Below are 18,549 nucleotides of genomic sequence, written 5' to 3' on the forward strand. Positions count from 1 at the left end.
TGACATCAGACTGTTTTAAACAAGCACTATTTATTTTATGTGTGGATATAGATTAACTCAGGAGCTAAAGTGCAATCGGTGGTTTTAATGTACCGTATTTTCCGCACTATAACGCGCACTGCATTATAAGGCGCACCGTCAATCAGTGGTCTATTTTCAAACTTTTTCCACATACAAGGCGCACCGGACTTTAAGGCGCTTTAAGCAAAACAAAACAGTCAGATAAGCCAGTCAACGAAAATGAATTTTACATTACGTGTTCACAATGACTGTCAACATTGTTCAAACGTTTATGAGCGTCTTCACTACTCTTTAACATGTAAAAAAACAAGAGTCTAAATCGAAAGTCAGCCTATTAACAATAACTCAAAATTGAACACTTATAATACGGTCCTATACCGCTAAATCAAAAGTCAGCGTATTCATAATAACTCTTGAAATTGTTCATTTATAACACGTGAAGCACTACACAATACACTTACTTTTCAATACTAAAACATTCAAATCGCTTCGAGTTCAGTATGCACAACAGAAATTAATCCACGTTTAAAGCGCACTGGATTATAAGGCGCACTGTTATTTTTTAAGAAAATCAAAGGCTTTTTAGTGCGCCTTATAGTGCGGAAAATACGGTAATGTTTTTAAAGTATCATATGGTGAATATCCTTGTAGGTTTAGATTCAACAGCTGATTATTTTGCAGCATAAGTGCAGTAGGGGCACCGGAAGGTTTTAATGGAAGCCTTACAAAATCGTCCTTAAAATTTCATCAGACTGGCTGTACCACCATCCCCACCCTCAACATTCCAAGCACATGGTTGGATTCTGGCTGAAGGACTTTGGAAGGTGACTATGTTCCTTCCTACTGTGACTAAATAAATTTTGTTGGCCTCTGTGCCCCCCATCAACATGGCCATTGTGAGCATGGGCTTATACTTACTCTTGCCAAATCCAGTCTGTTCACACTACTGCCTGTATCTGATCCTTAGACAGGGATTAGGCTGTCAGCACTACTCTGTATAGTAGCTCTTCCATTTCCTCATAGGAATCACTGATCTGTGACCTATGAGAGACAAAGCACCAAAACATCTCGCTGACCATCTTTAACTCATTTAAGAATGAATCCATTTCACATATCATCATCCTAGATTTTGAAGCTGGTTCTAGTGAAGCACAGAATCCCCTATCTGTTCAAGAATATGTGAAGGGCAACATCACAAATGTGCCAACCAAAATGTAATGTGGACGTGTGGGGTAATGTATCATTGATTGGTCAACCTTAACCCTCATTCCAGCTGGCAGAACAGGGTCACCTTGCCTTATCATCTCAGACTCATTAAACTCTGAGGATGCTGGACTCAACTTGACCTTGAGAGTGATGGTGTGAGTGGTCATGTGGCTGTAATGTGGGAGGGATTCTGTTGATAGGTGTGTCCTTTGGTTGGGGTTGTGTTATAGAGATTCGTCCATACATGCCCCTGTCTGTAAGGGGCTGGCCAAATTAGAGGCTGGCTGTCTATTTCCCCCAAATTTATTTCATGAATAGGGTGTCTGTGGCCTGACATCCACTGGTACACAGGACCTTCATCATTCTCATTCTCACCACCGATGTCCACTTGCAGCTTACTGTTCTAAAGACAGGTATGTTATTTAATTTATGTGTCAGAAATTAGGAAATACATAGGTGGGCTTCATATTACGTGAAATTTGAAAAAGCATTTGATAATTATACGTTGCTATTTGACTGATTGCAATGGCAGTCGACAATGTCTTTGCTCTGTGTCTCAGCTGGAACCAGGTGACAAAATTACAAATTAATTTTTAACTGACAAAATAATAAAAGTTCCACTTTATCCTTTGTATACAAAAACTGTGAAGGAATATACCTGAGAAAAATGTTAGTATAAATATGCACATGTGCATTTTCAGAGCAGAGGGAAGCTCACGAAGTGCAGATGAGAATAAGCTTGGGAAACTTCACCAAGCTGCCCTCCTTGCTGGCCTCCTATGTGCTTCATTGTCTGAACAGCACATGGGGGCCTTCACCCCCACAGGAAGTTAGTCATGGACCTGACCAGGGTCACGGCTGGGACCAGGGCCAGGGCATGATCTACCTGGTGTTTATGGTCTGTCTCTTCAGCTTCTTCACCTTCGGCATCATGCTCAGCTACATCCGCTCCCGGAAAGTGGAGGGCTCCCACGACCCATACCACCAGTACATTGCGCGTGACTGGAGCCGCCCGCAGGTGCCACCCTTCCTAGCGCTAACCCACAAGGACTCGGTGGTGCTCAGTAACCCGACTACACTGGAGCAGCTGCCGGGGTGAGGGTGCCCATTGTGGAAAGTCTGAACCCTTTGATAAACATATGTTTGTATGGCAAGGGTGCATGGATAATCCATTGGTGAGTATCAATGTTTGTGGAAAAAAAACTTAAACCAATATGACAGAAATATCTGTCCCTAAAACATTCACTGAACATCTGTTTCCTGTGTTACTTTGATTTGTTAAAGCCAAAGCATTCAATTTCTAACTATTATATACATAGCAAGTCATGTACTAATTTCTTCCCCATCCCCACAGTTTAATAAAAACAAGGACTTGACCATGCAACCATCTGCTTAATTTCCATTACTACAATGGTGCCTCCTTCTAATGTTATGCCATTTCTGTACAAATGTATTACGTTCTTTGGGAAAATTATTAAAGTCAGCAGAGTAAATTAGCAATAGATTACAGGGGCATGGAACTCTCCCTTATAACATATTATGTTTGTGTTCAAGTGGTTAGCACTAAGCATTGTGACCCACAGCAGCACCCGGGGAGCTAGGGGGTTAAGGGTCTTGCTCAATGATCTGCAGATGTGCCGAGGCAGGGCTCGAGTTGTCGACCTTTCGATCACAGGCAAAGAGGCTTAACAGGGGCAGGATGAGCCAGGGGCAGAGAAGGGGTTTCACTGCATGGGGGCATGGGTAGTGTGCTTTTTCTCTTCAGGTGCTTATGCTGCTGTGGCATGCCGTGGAAACTTTGCATAGTGTAAAACCACCTTTTTTGGTCTGTGATCATTTGAACTACTCCCATAATTATGTAGTGACTTTAAAGGAAAACATGTATTATAATGAAGTGAACTGTTTTAGAAATCATAAAGGTCATTTTATTAAAATAATAATAAGCCACGCCTGTTAATCATCTTACCTCTTGTTGCTGCTCTTGTGACTTGCCTCTCATTTGCTCCCCTGTCAGTCTTGTTTAAAAGTGCTTCTCAGTCCTATGTTCCCCATTCCTGTCATTGATATTGTACCCTTGTGTTGCCTGTGCCCTGCCTTCCCCTGTTCCTCCCAATTATGTTCCCCTGAGATTGTATTTATTTCTAGCTGTTGTTCTATTGAGTTTAAATAAGACCTGTTGCTTTATAACCATACCCACTCCCATATCCTTCATCCTGGCATCACAAAACATTATTTGTGCCATCCACTTTCTCAAATGGCTTATCTTGTTCATGGGGGGGTCCAGAGCCTATCCTGGAGGCTATAGGTGCAAGGCAGGGAACAACCCAGGATGGGACACCAACACATCACAGGATGCACATGCACATGGGCAATTTGGCAACCCCTATTAGCCTCAGCATGTTTTTGGACTGCGGGGGGGAAACTGGAGTACTTGGAGGAAACCTCATAATGACACAGGGAGAACATGCAAACTCCACACATGTATTAAAATGGAGGTGAGAGGGATATAGGGCTCTCGAAGGAACAAACAGGCACGCTTAGGTTCACTCAAAAACACTTTATACAAAATAATCTCGCATTTACATCAATACTAAGCTATCATATCGAAAGCAATGCAAAATAACCTCGTACTACAATGGGTATGAAATAGTATATATACTGTATATATATTATAGCTAATAATAGTAGAGGCAAAGATACGAAAATACAGTTGTGCTCAGAATAATAGCAGTGTGTCTAAAAAAGTGAATAAAGCTGAAAATCCTTATAATAGTTCTTATTTCCATACAAGCAAATGCATTGGGAACACTACAAATTCTATTCCAAATCAAAACAAGAAGAGAAATTCATCACATTTGTGTTATTCCTTTACAGAAAGTGAAGGAACAGGAATATTAGGCTGTTCAAAAAAATAGCAGTGTCCTCATTCTTCTCAAAGATTCACTGTATGAACTGTAAGATTTTGCTTTCCTTTGAATCATTGAACTAATATTTAGTTGTATAACCACTGTTTCTGAGAACTGCTACACATCTGTGTTGTATGGAGTCAACCAACTTCTGACACATGTGAACAGGTATTCCAGTCCAGGATGATTGGACTACATTTCTTGGTTTTGCCTCAGAAACAGCATTTTTGATGTCACCCCACAAGTTTTCTATTGGATTAAGGTCCAGGGATTGGGCTGGCCACTCCATAATGTCAATCTTGTTGGTCAGGAACCAACAAGATTCAGCAAGCCAATGAAAGGCATAAGCAGTTGCAAAGCTATTTACACTCAGACGTGCCCTCATCACCCACCTTCACACATGGCCCGGGGAGCCCTTTTCAGTCCTGGCAGGAGACCAACACGTGAGTTCCGAGAAAGTGCCGGGCAATGCGCGCTTTATCCCACGGCTGAGCTCCGGTCAGTACTGGGTTTTCCCCCCTTCTTATACTAAATTAGGTGCTGCGTGCGGGCAGGGGACAAGCTGGCAGGACGCGGGGAATGACAAGGCAGGTAGTCGAAAGTCCAAGAAACGGGTTTATTAAGGGCATACAGGACAACACGGAGACTAACGCTAATGACAGATCTAGGGATACTGACACAGACACGGACTAAATACACAAGAAAAGCCAGGATTCACAGGAAACAGGTGCACACAATCAGGAATTAACACGAGGTAACGAGGGGGGCGTGGCACACACGAGGATCGGACGAGCCGGGCGTCACACTATGAAGTCAGCAGACAGATTGGAAGACCATTGGGGGTCATGAGGTCTCTGGAAAGGGGTGTGTGGCGCTCCCAATGTCATTGCAAAAGGATGAAGGTACAAGTCTTTAGAGTCCTGGTGCTCCCTGTCTTGCTGTATGGCTGTCTATCGACTGAGGTGAGACGATGACTGGACTCCTTTGGTACTGTATCTCTTCAGAGAATTCTTGGATACCGCTGTTTTTTTTTTTTTTTCTTTTTTATGTGTCCTGTCCGGCAGCTTTCGCAAGCAGAATAATGGTCTGAATGCACTGCTGTGTCAGACATATTTGCTTTACCATGAGGGGCTCTATAAACTCTGTATAGGCCCTTCATGTTGGTCAATTTCTTTTTATTCGTATATTTATTGAATTTTATTTAATACATGTAAAATATTCCAGTTGCCGTGCTGCCTGGAAGGAAGTGATAGATTAGGAAAATGAGTGAAGAAAAGGGGTAGGGAGAGAGATTAAACAGAAGGAAGGAAAGAGAGAGAGAGAAAAAAAAAGAACAAAGGCGGAGACAACAGTGGGACAGAGAGGCTAAGAAAGACAGGAGTAACGTAAAAAGCACATAAGGCAAGAAAAGAAAAAAAAAACGCACTTGAAATACAACCAAAAAAGGATAAATACAAAGACACAACCAGAAATAAAGAAAATAAAACAGATATACAGACATACAAAATTATTGCGTGTGCTAGGAAGGGAGCGTGGAGGTGTATTTACATGTGTGTTCATCTGTTTGGGGGAGGTGTTTGAACACGTATGCGTGTGTTGGGTGCGTGTGAATTTCTCCATGGAATGCACTTGATAGCGAGGGTGGGGGGCCGCAACCACACCCCACAAGAACCAGAGGCCGGCGGAGACAGGCCCAGGAGACTCAAGGCGTTCGCAGCCCCCCAAGAGCACGGAAGAGCCAAGGCCCCACGTCCCCATGACAGCCGGGTCCCCACCCCAGCAGGAGGAGGAGGGAGGACCCAGGCGCAGCCCCTACAGCCAAAAGGGCACGAGCCCCAGAGAACCAGAGGCAACAGGCAGCCGACCCCGCGAGGGTGACGGCCGCTCCCGCACGGGCCAAGGCCAGGACCCCTGGCGGCCGGGAGCCGACTGGCCCTCGGCAGAGAGCCCTACCCGCGCCGGAGAGGCCTGAGCCCCCCCCAGGCCACTACCCGGGGAGGATGGCCAGCAACCATGCCAAGGAGGCAGCCGCGCCCAAGAAGGAGCAGCTAGCCCCGGACCCAGGCCCACACTGCCCACACAGACACCTCGCAGACACACCTCTCAGCCATACACATAGACCATACACCCACTCACACAACATACACAGAGACAAAAAGACATAAGCCCATCCACTCCTGACTGCCCTCCGCCATGCGGGGGAACGGACGCCACCCCCCAGCGCCAGCCGCAACCCCAGGGCGCCGCCAGCGAGTGCCCCCCCACCATAGCAGGCAGGGAGCAGGGGTGTAGGAAGACCCGCCCACTCTCCTCACCCACGCACCTGTGTGAGAGGTGAAGTGTTGGATGCATGTGTTGGTGATTGTGAGTGTATGTGGTGTAAGGGATGAGTATGACTGTTGAGAAACTTAAGATGGATTTAAAATTGATGGGGGAAGCACGGAGGAGCGCTGCTTGCAAACAGCTCTCCTCCCCATCACCCCCCCGCCAAGACCCTCAATGTATATGGTGTAAGTAAAATTGAGGGGCGGGCAGCAGTGAAGAGGTGAGTGAGACCACCTCAGCGGCCCCACCCACCAACCTCTGAGTAGTGCCCCCACCCTCCAAGGCCCTGTGTGTATACTGATATGCGATGACTAAAGTGCAATTAAAACAAGGGGAGGCAGAGGGCTGCGCAGCACAGCGAGTAAGGCCATGTGGATGGCCCCCTCACCGCAGCGTGCGTGGCACATTGCCACCCCAAGATCCTACATGTGTGCGGGGCATGTTATGTGAGTGAGGGGGGAGAGGGGCTGAGATTCATGATACCAGGGGGGAGCTTACTACCCCCTGGCAGAAGAAAGCCAGCTAACCAGCTGGCTCATTAGGCACCCCAGCCCCCCACCGCGGCATGGGATGGAGTGGACCCGGGGCCCCCCGGCGACAACACCCCGGAGCAGTGCCGACGCCAAGAACTAGCCCCCCCCCCCCCCGATGGGCAGCCCGCACTCAGTCACCCACTCATTCGACAACAAAAAAGTGGCAGACCAGTCCGGGCTCGAGACATGCCACCCTCCAAACAGTACAGCCTGGCCCCCCAGTTTGAATACTGCTGGTTTGACTTTGTGTCGAATGAGCGGTTGCTAGAAGAGCCCCGAATGAGGCACAGTACCTGCATTGTGAGGGAGCGTCATTTACGGTATTACGGCCATGGGGCACGGTTCCCTGAAGGTGATCCAGCTCACAGGATCCTCATTGCTGAGAACCCAAGTGGCTGGATCAGCCCAAGGAGACACCCACGTAACACCTGGCTGCGGCAGATGAATGGCCATTTCCGGAGAGTAGGACTGGACCGTGCATCTGCCTGGGGGATCGCTGGCTGGGATCCCGAAGTTTTGCTGTGTAGTGGGTGCAGCAACGCACTGGATCAGCACATGCTCCCCAACCAGACCTGACACCTTAGGTCAACAAGAAAGACTAGCCTTTGCTTGATATTTATAGTTTGAAGCGCTTCTTTTTAGTTACTAACATATGGTACGATGCTGGAATAATGCCACTAACATTGTTGACTGGACTCTAAGTCTTGAAGTGACAGTGAAAAACACTATAGCTAGGTACCTGTTGAGTTACACTGTATGAGTGTCATAAGCAAAACTATTGGCTGTGGAAGAGAGAGCGTGCATTTAGTGGATTACCCCAGTTCTCAAAGAATTTACAGTATATCGATACCTCAGAACTTCAGTCATCACAGATTACATCCTGTTTGAAAAGTTTCTAAATTCTCATATTGAAAAGACTGAGAATTGTCAGAAAACAGCTTTTATTTACAAATCACATGAGTAAACTGAAAGGTTTCCCTTTAAATAAATAAATAACTCCATAACAACCAGGTATATGTGGCTGTCTTAAAATCCAACAGTGAATCTTCTGTCAAGCCCAGCCAATCACAGCTCTGGGCAGATTCTTCTTTCAGACCAGTGATGCATCATCCTGAAGAAAAGCGACTAATCAAAACCGGTTTGCAAAATACGATCATCTTACGTATAAGTTTAAATACATATATTTTAACCCCAATAACACAACCAGTGGTAGCCTAATGGTTAGGGAAGTGCAGTTGTCATCGAAAGATTTAAATCCCCAACCAGCAAAGTACCCTGAGCAAGGTACTGGTCCCCAGGTGCTGAATTAGCTGCCCCCTGCAATATCACATATGGGTTAAATGCAGAGAACACATTTGTTGTTGTGCACCGTGGTGCGTCAACAATGACAACTTTTCACTTCACTTTCAATTCAATGTATAATTACCAAATTTGTATGCAAGACCATGGAAAAAATAAACAAATGTTCCCTTCCCTTTCCACATTACTCCATTCTACAAAAAATAAGACAATCAGCTCACATCATCTCACAATGCCCTAACTTCACAATCAGAATCAGTATTATACCCTTGAATTAGCAATCTAGAACCAGTGTGCTTAGTACACATAAATGGTCCAATTACTCATTTAAATATCTCAGTTTCTGTACCAGAGAACACCAAATACCAGGTTACAAGTAGCATATGTGTTAGGAAGGTGACATGCAGCTGAAAAGAACAGAGCCTGTGAGCTGGGCATTGAATCAGAGTATTAAAAAAAATAATAATAATAATTATATTATATTATATTATATATATATATATATATATATATATATATATATATATATATATATATATATATATATACACACACACATATACACACATATACACAGTTCTATACAGGAAATGCAACCCATGAGTAAGCCACCACACATAACTGTTTATTAAGCTTCTACATAATGTTAGGCCCTGGATAAGGCTGCATACTGACATCAGTGTTTCCCCTACTATTATTTTAGGGGGGCACCCAGCCCCCCCAACGGCACCTCCCGCCCCCCCTTGAATGTCAAGTTAATTTTATTTTCTATATAGCGCCAGATCACAACAGATGTCATTTAAGGTTACCTTTCCTATAGAACAGGTCTATACATTGTCCTTTTATTAAACAAACTAAATAGCCTTGTTATTTATCTTATTTACACAACAGCTTGTCATTTTTGTCTCTACACGGTCACGTGTTTACAATTCTCCTCTGCTCTCTGTATCGCGCATGGCGGAGTTCTGACCCAATGCACGCACACAGACACATGCACGCACACACAGGTGAGCACACTCACGGACAGAGAATACACATCAGAAAATGTCACGTCAACCACCTGAAAAGCAGACAAAAATATCTGCGTTGTTATATTGACTGCTGTCATTAAAAGAAACACATGAACACCATGAATCCTGTCGGTGTCCCTCTGCACTCCCAAACCTGTAAACCTAGGGGAAACACTGTGACATCACTGTAAAGCCATGGGTGAACCTAAACACACCTGCAGGTCTGGCTACCTACAAGCTCTCAGTCTTCCTTCTTCCCATCGAGAAGCTCTTGTGTCTGCTGTGCGAGCTTCCTCCGTGCCTCTGCCCTCCGCTTCAGCTCAGCTTCTGCTCGCTTACTTTGGTACATCTTCACAGCTGCGAAGGCCAAACACAGCAGGAGGGTTTTGGCAGCCAGTATGTAGAAGAGCAGGGGCACGTTATCCAGAGCCTGGAGGACCAGTAGCATCAGGTCATGGAAAAGGGACCAATTCCAATTAGTCAACATTACTGCTGCGTATGTGATCCACTATTCTGAATACAACTCATGCATACAAAACCAAACAATTAAGCACTTAATCTGGCAGAACTGATGACCAGAATGTGGCCAGAAAATAGGAGTTTAGCTTCTGGATGCTTATTCCTGTGTAAGAACAGCTACAGAACTTGGTACAGTCAAGTGATCACGGTCTTCTTCTGAAGTCCCACATTGCAATTCTCTCTCCTACCCTTCCCCCCAACTATACAGCAGTCTATAACAGCTGCAGGGACTCCAGAATATCAAGCAGGGGCAATTGTAGAACTTGATCCTTTGGGGGGGGGGGGGGGCTCAGCCCCAACTATGGTTCCCACTTTCAATCTAAAGAATAACATTTGCAAAATGCAAAAAAAATATGAAAATACTGGACAAATCCATAAAAGTATTCCGAGACAACATTTGAAAAAAATAGGGTCGCTAAAGATACCCCCCCCCCCCCCAAAAAACGTCTTAGAACCACATACGGTTTCAAATATGCTCGATTTATGACTCTCACTAGAATAAAGAATTAGGTGTAATATGTGTCTCTTAAAAAATTAAAAATTAAATCACCATGTGTGCAAAGTAATCCACTAAAATGAATGAAGATTAAATACACACAATTGTGCTAAGTGAGTAAGTAAATAATATGGATGGGGGTTACAGTTCGGGGAGATACCAATTAGTTATTTCTGGGATTTTTAACCTGAGTGCTGGAGAAACGTTTCGTGAATTGACAAATATCGTCATTAACCGAAGGGTTATATGCACCCTTAAACGTCTTTATATCCACGTGGGTGTATAGAAAGTGTACAGAATGAATTAACTGGTATAGCACACTAAGACAGGAACTGTACAGCGTCCTCGATTACCCGGCTGTGCTTTTCTTATGCGCAGCTTATTAGAACATGCAGCACGCTACAGTAAGAGAAAAGCTGCCGGGAAAATGGGTTTTCATACTCAAAACCATCCGCGGGAACTCACCTTCCAGTTGATCATTCTCAGTTTTCGCGCGACGAAACTTGTTCTTAGAGGAAAACGATTATGGAAGCACAATAGTTCAACTACGTGGAGGGCGTAAATAAGCTCATACCCATCTGCGTGGTGCTCCAACGACCAATCATAAACCAGTGCTCTGGGCGGTTCTTAAGGTTTAATGTCCAATCAGGACGTTGTAAGAGAGCCAGGGGCATGTTTATTTGCCGAAGCAGAATAGGACGGTGTCCAGAAAGGTGTGGGAACTTGTGAGCGTTAATATTCTTCGTTGTTTCATTAGTTTGAGAAGCTTGTACAGTTTTGAAGTAAATGAATTTAATTCCGCTACTTAACGGTTTTCCTGATAGGGGTGCGACGGGCAGTTCGTCACCACCAAATGTGTATGCATTCTGAATATTAAATTGATCTGCTTTGCAAAATTATCTTTTCGCCTACCCCATCTTGCTCTCCATGAGCAAGCTTGGCAGCAAAAGGCTGCCACCCGTAGCGGCGCTCAGGGAGCTGGGGGTTAAGGGCTTTGCCCAAAAGGGCACAGATCTGCTTGAGCATAGGCTTGAGCTGGCGACCTTCCGATCACAGACAGAGAGACGTAGCTCACTGAGCCACAGGCTTGTTTTGCGGGTATTTATTACGTTAGATAAAGTTTGTTAGTGAAAGTAACGTAAGAACCCACGTTTGACAGGGGAAAGTTAATAAATAAGTCATTTATATAAATTACGAATTAAATTACATATATATGTAGGCAAGGAATATATGTTCCATACTGCGATGTTGGATTTGTCTTTGTGCGGTTAGGCTTTGTAGAGCATGTGGGTCATTCAGGCCTATATGTGGCTGGTAGGCAGATTATAGCCCACAGAGTACCAAACAAGGTCAAAGGTGACTTTGGAAGGTTCTTGTTACACCAGTTACATGTAGATAAAAATTAGTATCTTGTATTTCACTTCTTAGGGGGTGCTGGTACAGAAGCATGCCTATGGGCTTCAAGGGCCACTAAAGTTAATGTCATAATGTTATAATTACAGAACTGTAGCATATTTAAACACAAATGTTGCATGTTGCTGCACATATTATGTTGTGCTTTATTCAAGCTTTGTGAGTAAATTTATATCGGTAAATCTCATATCTTTCATAATCTTTGCGGGCAACTTACTCTACAAAGAGCAAGTTGAGGGAGGCATAAAAACAATTTCCCCACGGGGATCAATAAAGTATCAATTATTATTAATTCACGTAAATGACATAGGCAAAACATAAGGAGACATTGAATTGTTTCAGCATCTTTGTTCTCCCCCTTCACCATATCACCTTCAAGATTTTTCAGAGGTGATGCCGGAGCTGGGGACAGCATTTGTACACAATGTATGGTACACCACTGGGGCCCAGAGCAGAAGCAGAGCGTGCCTTAATTATCTCCTCAACCTCCTTCAGGCTCGGCTTCCTCAGATCGAACATTGTTGTTGGTGGAGCTGGGTTGATGAGGGCTCTGTTGGGTTCAAGCTCCTGTTCTCTCATTGGATTATGGAATATTATTTAGCATTTCATAACGCATAGAGAATGTAATGATTAGGACTCTATAAGAAGCTGATGTAAACTGTTCAGGAAGTGACTTTGTAACCTTCAGAGAATGCAGACCAATTACTGCTGTGCACAATGTGACGAAAAACAAGTATGAATGAGCACCTTGTGTTGGCCTAGAAGTTTCTGTATCTGTTAGCCATTTGGTTAGCCTTTAGTGTATGAATATGTACTTTATTAGTGTTGCAGCTTATCACTATGTAGAAGGACAACCACCTGGCCAGACAATCTGCAACAAGCAGAAGCTGCCAAGGTTTGCTACTGAAGGAAGGGATTCGCCTCAGTTCACCAAAAGTACATGGCTGGGCATTTAAAAAAAACTGAGTAGAGATGGTCACATCACCGTTATGTTCAGCCGAGGCACCAAACAGTAAAAGAGATGATTGACAAACATCATATAGGGGTGTGGATTAAGGGAGAAAACAACGATGGTGAATGGTTGAGGGAATGATGATGCTTAAGTGGCGAGATATTGTTACGCAATGATAAAATGTATAAAAATTGGTGTAAAACAGTATTGGTCACACTTTAAGTGTCCGGCCTTGGTTGTAACTTCATTATTGCAATAAAGACTGAATTTGGATCTACACCAGCGGCTTCTGACTTCTGATTTGGAGGAGAAGGAAAAAACCACAACATAAATTGGCATCACGAACAGGATCGGAGAAGAGACCTGGGGAGGCGACCACCTGGCGGAGAACCGGGGAACACCCGTTTGCATTAAAGTGGCGTGCCCTAAAATAGGTAAGGAAAGGTTTTTATTATTGTTTAAAAGAATAGGGAAAATAGAATAGGGAAACGGAGATGGGGGTGTCTCGGGGGACATACGCCACCAGGCAGGGCCTCCCGGTAAGGTTGCAAAATAAATGTTTTAAACGAAGGTGCTGTTGGATTGCAAACAATTTAACAAAATATTGGTAAAGTGATAAGGCCAGAGAGAGCCTAAGTATTAAAAGTTGTGGGGATTTTAGAGGTCTGCTGGATCAGACTGGTGTGTTAAGAAAGGTACGGTGAGAGAAAAGGGCCTGGAGAGACTTTAGTTGAATGGGAAAATATTATGTATTCAGTTTTGGGCTGAATCAGGGGAAGGCCATGTATATGTTTAACGGATAAGTTGAAAGTAAAGGTGTATAAAGCATAAATAAGTACTCTAAAGGTAAGAAAGCTTGAGAAGCTAAAATTAGAAGAGATCAAGCCAGCAGGGGGACTGGATAGAGCATTTGTGCATTTCCGTAAAAAGTCATTGACAGTAGTGGAAGTGTGGGTTGGTGAATTTAGAACTTTGACAAATCTTAAAATAATGTTTTTGAATGATATGTTGTCATTAGAAGATTTTATGGATTATAGAGACTAAGTTTAGAGATAAAGGGTATTAAAGCACATCTTTGTGAGAGAACAACAGTTCATAGACAAGAGGCTTCGGTATATGTGTGCCCATACATAATTGGATGCAGTGTTACAGGTTTTAGTTAGGAGGGGGAGTAAGTAGAAAATAATTTAGAGGCATCAAGGTGAAGCAGGTACAGTCAGGGAGAGAATTCTTATTTATAAAAAATATATTAAAAAAAGAACAGAGCAAGGGTTGACTGTGAGGAACCTTGTTAATTTTTATACCAGACAGGAAAACAGTTCAAGTGACAGTAGAGTGCAGGAATGTATTAAAATGCAGGCCCCAGTAAAGGCAGCAGAAACACCAGTACAGCAGTTGGGGAGAGAGCACCCCCTGCTTAAAGCGAGGATAGTAAAGATGTCTAAAAAGTGGGGGAATAGAACAAAGGCCCTGGTAGCTAAGTGGCCTAAAGGGGGTACATGGGATGTGGCAGTGTGTGAGGAGATGAAGACTCTGATAAAGTTATAATCATAAGGCTAATAAGAACACAGAAAGGCGTAAAAAGAAAAGGAGTAAGGAACTGGAAGTTTTGAGGTTATTTAGAGCAAAGGGAGAGGCCTGGAGAAGGGACCAGAAAGCAATGAGAAAGGCACTAAATGAGAAGAAGGGGGGTGAGAAAGAAGAGATGAGGCTGGAAGTAATATGGCCACCGTCTTATCAAAGTCAGCCCCCCGTTCCTTCATACAAGGGTCAGTTTCCAGTAATAGAGGGGAAGGTAGAATTCAGAGGTGAGGTGACACAGAAGGATGAAGTAAGTAGGAGCAGAAAGGAATGGTAAATTGGTTAGATGGGTACAGGGAAGTGAGTGCATTGCTGCGGCAGGCCGGGGAGGAAGGACTGCGAGGGAGTGAGCTAATAACAGAAGGCCAGGCATGTGGGTCTGAGAAAAAAGAAAGTGCTAAAAAGGTGGGGTACAGAGCAAGTGGTAGTAATGCAGAAGGGCTGGTGCATCTGCTGGACACCCCTAACCCTCCATCTAAAGGATGAAGTCAATTTCAGGAGACGGAGACAGAAACGGAGAGTGAGGAAGGAGTACAGGAGGATAATGTAGATCATAGAATAGTGAGAAGCAGGAGGGCTATAAGGCCCCTCACCAGGTATACTCCGATGCTTCCGTTGATGGTGAAAGGAACACAGACACAGTATGTGCCATGGGCAGGACAGGATCTGGAGGGCCTGCTTCTCAGACTCCCAGTTCTGGCAGAAGGGGCCAGAAAATTGATAAAAGCATTTAAGGAGGAAACTATGGGTCGGCTCCTGGCGATAGGGGACATAAAGGCGGTTCTGGCTCACGTTTTGGGGGTAGACGGAATGGAGAGACTGCTGCAGAGTAGTGGCCTGGCAGCGGCGACAGGGACTCCTGTGAATGATGCATGTCACTTTGACGGTTACCGTGCTAACCTCTGGCACCAGCTGCGACTAATGTTTCCTCCACGGCTGAGTGTGGTTGAAATGAAGGTGGAACCCATTAAGGAGGGGGAGAGCCCAGCTGCTTATCTGCAAGCTCAAGAAAAGTGCTGGCACACTGGGACAGAGCAGGACCTGCAGAATCCGGCATTCAGGGGTCTGTACCGGAGGGCACTGCAGGACGCACTCCCTAAGTCAGTGAAAAGCAGGCTAAGGCAGGTTGTGGGGCTCGTTACTATGCCTGAGGAGCAGTACCATGAGCAGCTGATCCATGCTATTGACTTGTACAGAGAGGAGGAGGACTGTGCTAAAGAACGTGAGAGGGAACTGACAAAGAAATTGAATCAGATACAGCTTGAGGAGCTGACCGCTAAAAAGAAAAAAGTCCAGGCACCTGTGGTCTCTCTGGACCCAAGCCCCTGGGGGCAGCCTGTGAAAAGCTGACAGTCTCCTGTCGCTGGGGCCCCCCAGGATACAAATTGGCCTCAGGTCCCTAATTGGAACAGAGTGAGTAGATACAATGGATGGGGGTTTCCTCAGAGGGCACCCATTTACCCACAAATTTGATGATCCCAGACTCTGGAGAGACTGGGGAACAGGTTGTTTCAGCTGTGATCAGCCTGGACACACCTGTATGTTCCAAAATCTTGTTTAGTAGAAGTTCAGATAGGGGACAAAAATGTAAATAGGCCCATACTAATATCAGAGCACACCCCAGTGAATTTGTTAGGCAGAGATGCTTTGTGTCAGCTGCAGATAGACATAAAATGTACAGAGGGGGGCGTAGAGGTGCTCAGTGGACAGTACAGCCTTCTGCGATAAAATTTGTTGTTCAATAGGGGACAATATAGTTTATACGGGATGGAAGATGTTACTGGTAAAGTTTGGGAAATTCTAGAACAGTGGGGCCCGTTTATACAGGAATAATATAGCAATAAGCTGAATTGGACACAGGACAAACATACTTGTTTGTTGCGATGGAGAGATTTCTGTGCGATGGAGTGCAGAGTGTGTAGGAGATTTAAGAGGTTTGTGGCTGTGGAGCATGAAAGGAGTGCAGTGTGAAGGGAATTAAAGTGCAGAGGAATGTTGGCAGGAGATGGAAAGGGAAGTGCCTGAGGTGTGGACCGCCGTGATATGGATGTAGGCCTAGTAAAGACAGGTAACCCAGGTATAAGGAAGATGAGTGCGGGGTGGTTCACAGTGGTGGATTTGTAGATGGCATTTTTCAGTGTGTCCCTAACGTACCAGTCACAGTTTTTGTTTGTCTTCACCTATAGGGGTCAGCAGTTCATCCACATGAGGATACTGCAGGGATGTGAACACGTGCTTAGGTCAAATTTGGATGGATTGACAAAGCACAGCGCCACAGTATGTGAGTGATCTGCTCTGTGTTATATGCACAGGCACTGAAGCTGCCGTTGCTGAAGGTCTTAGCGAAAGGGGGGCTTGAGGTGCCCCAAGCTAAGCTGCAATACTGATAAGAACAGGCTGAAATACTGATAAGAACAGGCTGGGGTGTGAATTCAGCCACGGGAGGGGCCCTTATGAGGCCTCTGTGTAGAAACAAAGGGGGCCACTAAGGACACTGATGGTCTGTTTCACAACCGTGATGGATTTTTGGTTGTGTCTTTGTCGGTGTCTGACACCTTGATAATTAATGTGCATGGTCTTGACCATTGCGCAAGGGGGGAGTGCTACAAAAAAAAAAAGAAGAAGTTTATGAGTTGAAGTTGTACATGGGGTGTCTAACTCAAATATGCAAAGTTATTTTCAAGCAGGAAAAGGGGAAAGCAAGACGGCAAGAGAAGACGGACGAGGACAAACCAGTCATCTCCCCAGGAGACAGACTATACCTCAAAGTGTAAAATCATAGGTGTTACAGGATGAGATGGCAATAAATGCAGGACAACATGACAGGTTGTTTGACTGGTGGTATAATATGTGAGGCAGTTGGCAGCAAGTCCTTACGAAAGCGCTATGTGTGGGTGCTGTGCTTGTTTTTGCTCTGCTACTAATCTTTTGTTGTGTAGTTCCTCTTGTTCACTCCCTAGTGGGGAGAGCACTGTCCCGGCAGGCGGCTATAGCTGCAATGTCTAGTGTGGTGGGAGGACCGTTTGGAGTGGCATCCTCCTGGACCAACGCGGAAACAGATGGCGACACAGACACCTTGGATGCGGTCCTGCCCATAGCTGCAGTTCAGCCGTACTGCCCGGGAATACTTCAAGCAGGAGACCTGCAGCATGCCTGCCTCCCACGACATCTGGGATTGTTCTGCTTACGGAGAGGTGTCTGTTGTACTAGTCTGTAATGTTATTAGTTAACCTTTTAGTTATCTTTGTATTACATATATCTGTTTTTGTATTGGGTTTGTAATAGATTTTGTAGTCCTGCTGTATATGCAATATATCCAGGGGAGATCATTGTATGGCGATCCTCCCCTCCCTTTCCTGCTGTACCCCCTGTGCTGCTGTTGGTTGATTCTCAGTGTTAGTAGTTTGTGAGCCATGCCAGCCCTGGACCCTGAAGGGGGACTGCGCCATTTGCCGGGTTGGGAGTGGAATTTCCCTGATGCTCAGGGTTTTTGCCCTCCTTCCTAGGTTGGATGGGCAGTATTGTCTGTGGGACTCTTTGGAGTGCCAATGGGGGGAAATATATGGAATATTATTGTGACAATCTGAAACAAGCAGAAGCTGCCAAGGTTTGCTACTGAAGGAAGGGATTCGCCTCAGTTCACAAAAAGTACATGGCTGGGCATTTAAAAAAAACTGAGTAGAGATGGTCACGTCACCGTTATGTTCAGCCGAGGCACCAAACAGTAAAAGAGATGATTGACAAACTTATTATATAGGGGTGTGGATTAAGGGAGAAATCAACAATGGTGAATGGTTGAGGGAATGATGATGCTTAAGTGGCGAGATATTGTTACATAATGAGAAAATGTATAAAAATTGGTGTAAAACAGTATTGGTCACACTTTAAGTGTCCGGTCTTAGTTGTAACTTCATTATTGCAATAAAGACTGAATTTGGATCTACACCAGCGGCTTCTGACTTCTGATTTGGCGGAGAAGGAAAAAACCACAACAGGACCGCTCAAAGTGTCATGCAGGAAAGCATTAACTTCCTCTGCTGAGCAGGCGAGCTGGACGCTATGTTTGTCCCCGAGCAGTTTTTTTGTGAAGCCGAAGGGAATAGCAATGAACGCCGCACGCTTTCTAGCCCTCACTCTTCCCCTTCTTCTATGCTACTCTGCTCTCCAAAGGGTTGCCAGTCTTCTCCTTAGGATGTCTCGAAGGTCAGCTAGGGCTTGTTTCTCCTCAGTAGAACTCATATCTTTTCTTGAGAGCTTGGAGCTCTTGCTCTAGCTGCTGGATTTTGGC

General features: G+C 44.9%; 2 protein-coding genes and 1 long non-coding RNA gene across 4 annotated transcripts in view; 1 reads left to right on the forward strand and 2 right to left on the reverse strand.

The window, feature by feature from the left end:
• LOC111836461 (sodium/potassium-transporting ATPase subunit alpha-1) overlaps positions 1–18,549 on the reverse strand; it is a 173,562-nt gene that overhangs the window by 134,342 nt on the left and 20,671 nt on the right. The window lies entirely within an intron of this gene.
• Positions 7,916–10,925, reverse strand: LOC111836457 (small integral membrane protein 11-like). Of its 2 annotated transcripts, none has more exons than XM_023797741.2 (3): positions 10,781–10,925; positions 9,536–9,730; positions 7,916–8,102 (listed from the first exon to the last, which is right to left on the reverse strand). In XM_023797741.2, exons 1-2 carry the CDS (start codon positions 10,793–10,795, stop codon positions 9,542–9,544), a joined length of 204 nt encoding a protein of 67 aa, XP_023653509.1. In that variant the 5' UTR covers positions 10,796–10,925; the 3' UTR covers positions 7,916–8,102; positions 9,536–9,541. The 2 variants fall into 2 exon arrangements, with proteins under 2 accessions (XP_023653509.1, XP_023653508.1); XM_023797740.2 differs by having other exon boundaries at positions 9,516–9,730.
• On the forward strand, positions 10,996–18,206 carry LOC111836458 (uncharacterized). Its single transcript, XR_002836435.2, has 2 exons — positions 10,996–13,114; positions 16,448–18,206. It is a non-coding gene; the product is annotated as an uncharacterized lncRNA (long non-coding RNA).

Source organism: Paramormyrops kingsleyae, chromosome 16 (assembly GCF_048594095.1).
Source record: "Paramormyrops kingsleyae isolate MSU_618 chromosome 16, PKINGS_0.4, whole genome shotgun sequence".
Lineage (NCBI taxonomy): Eukaryota > Metazoa > Chordata > Actinopteri > Osteoglossiformes > Mormyridae > Paramormyrops > Paramormyrops kingsleyae.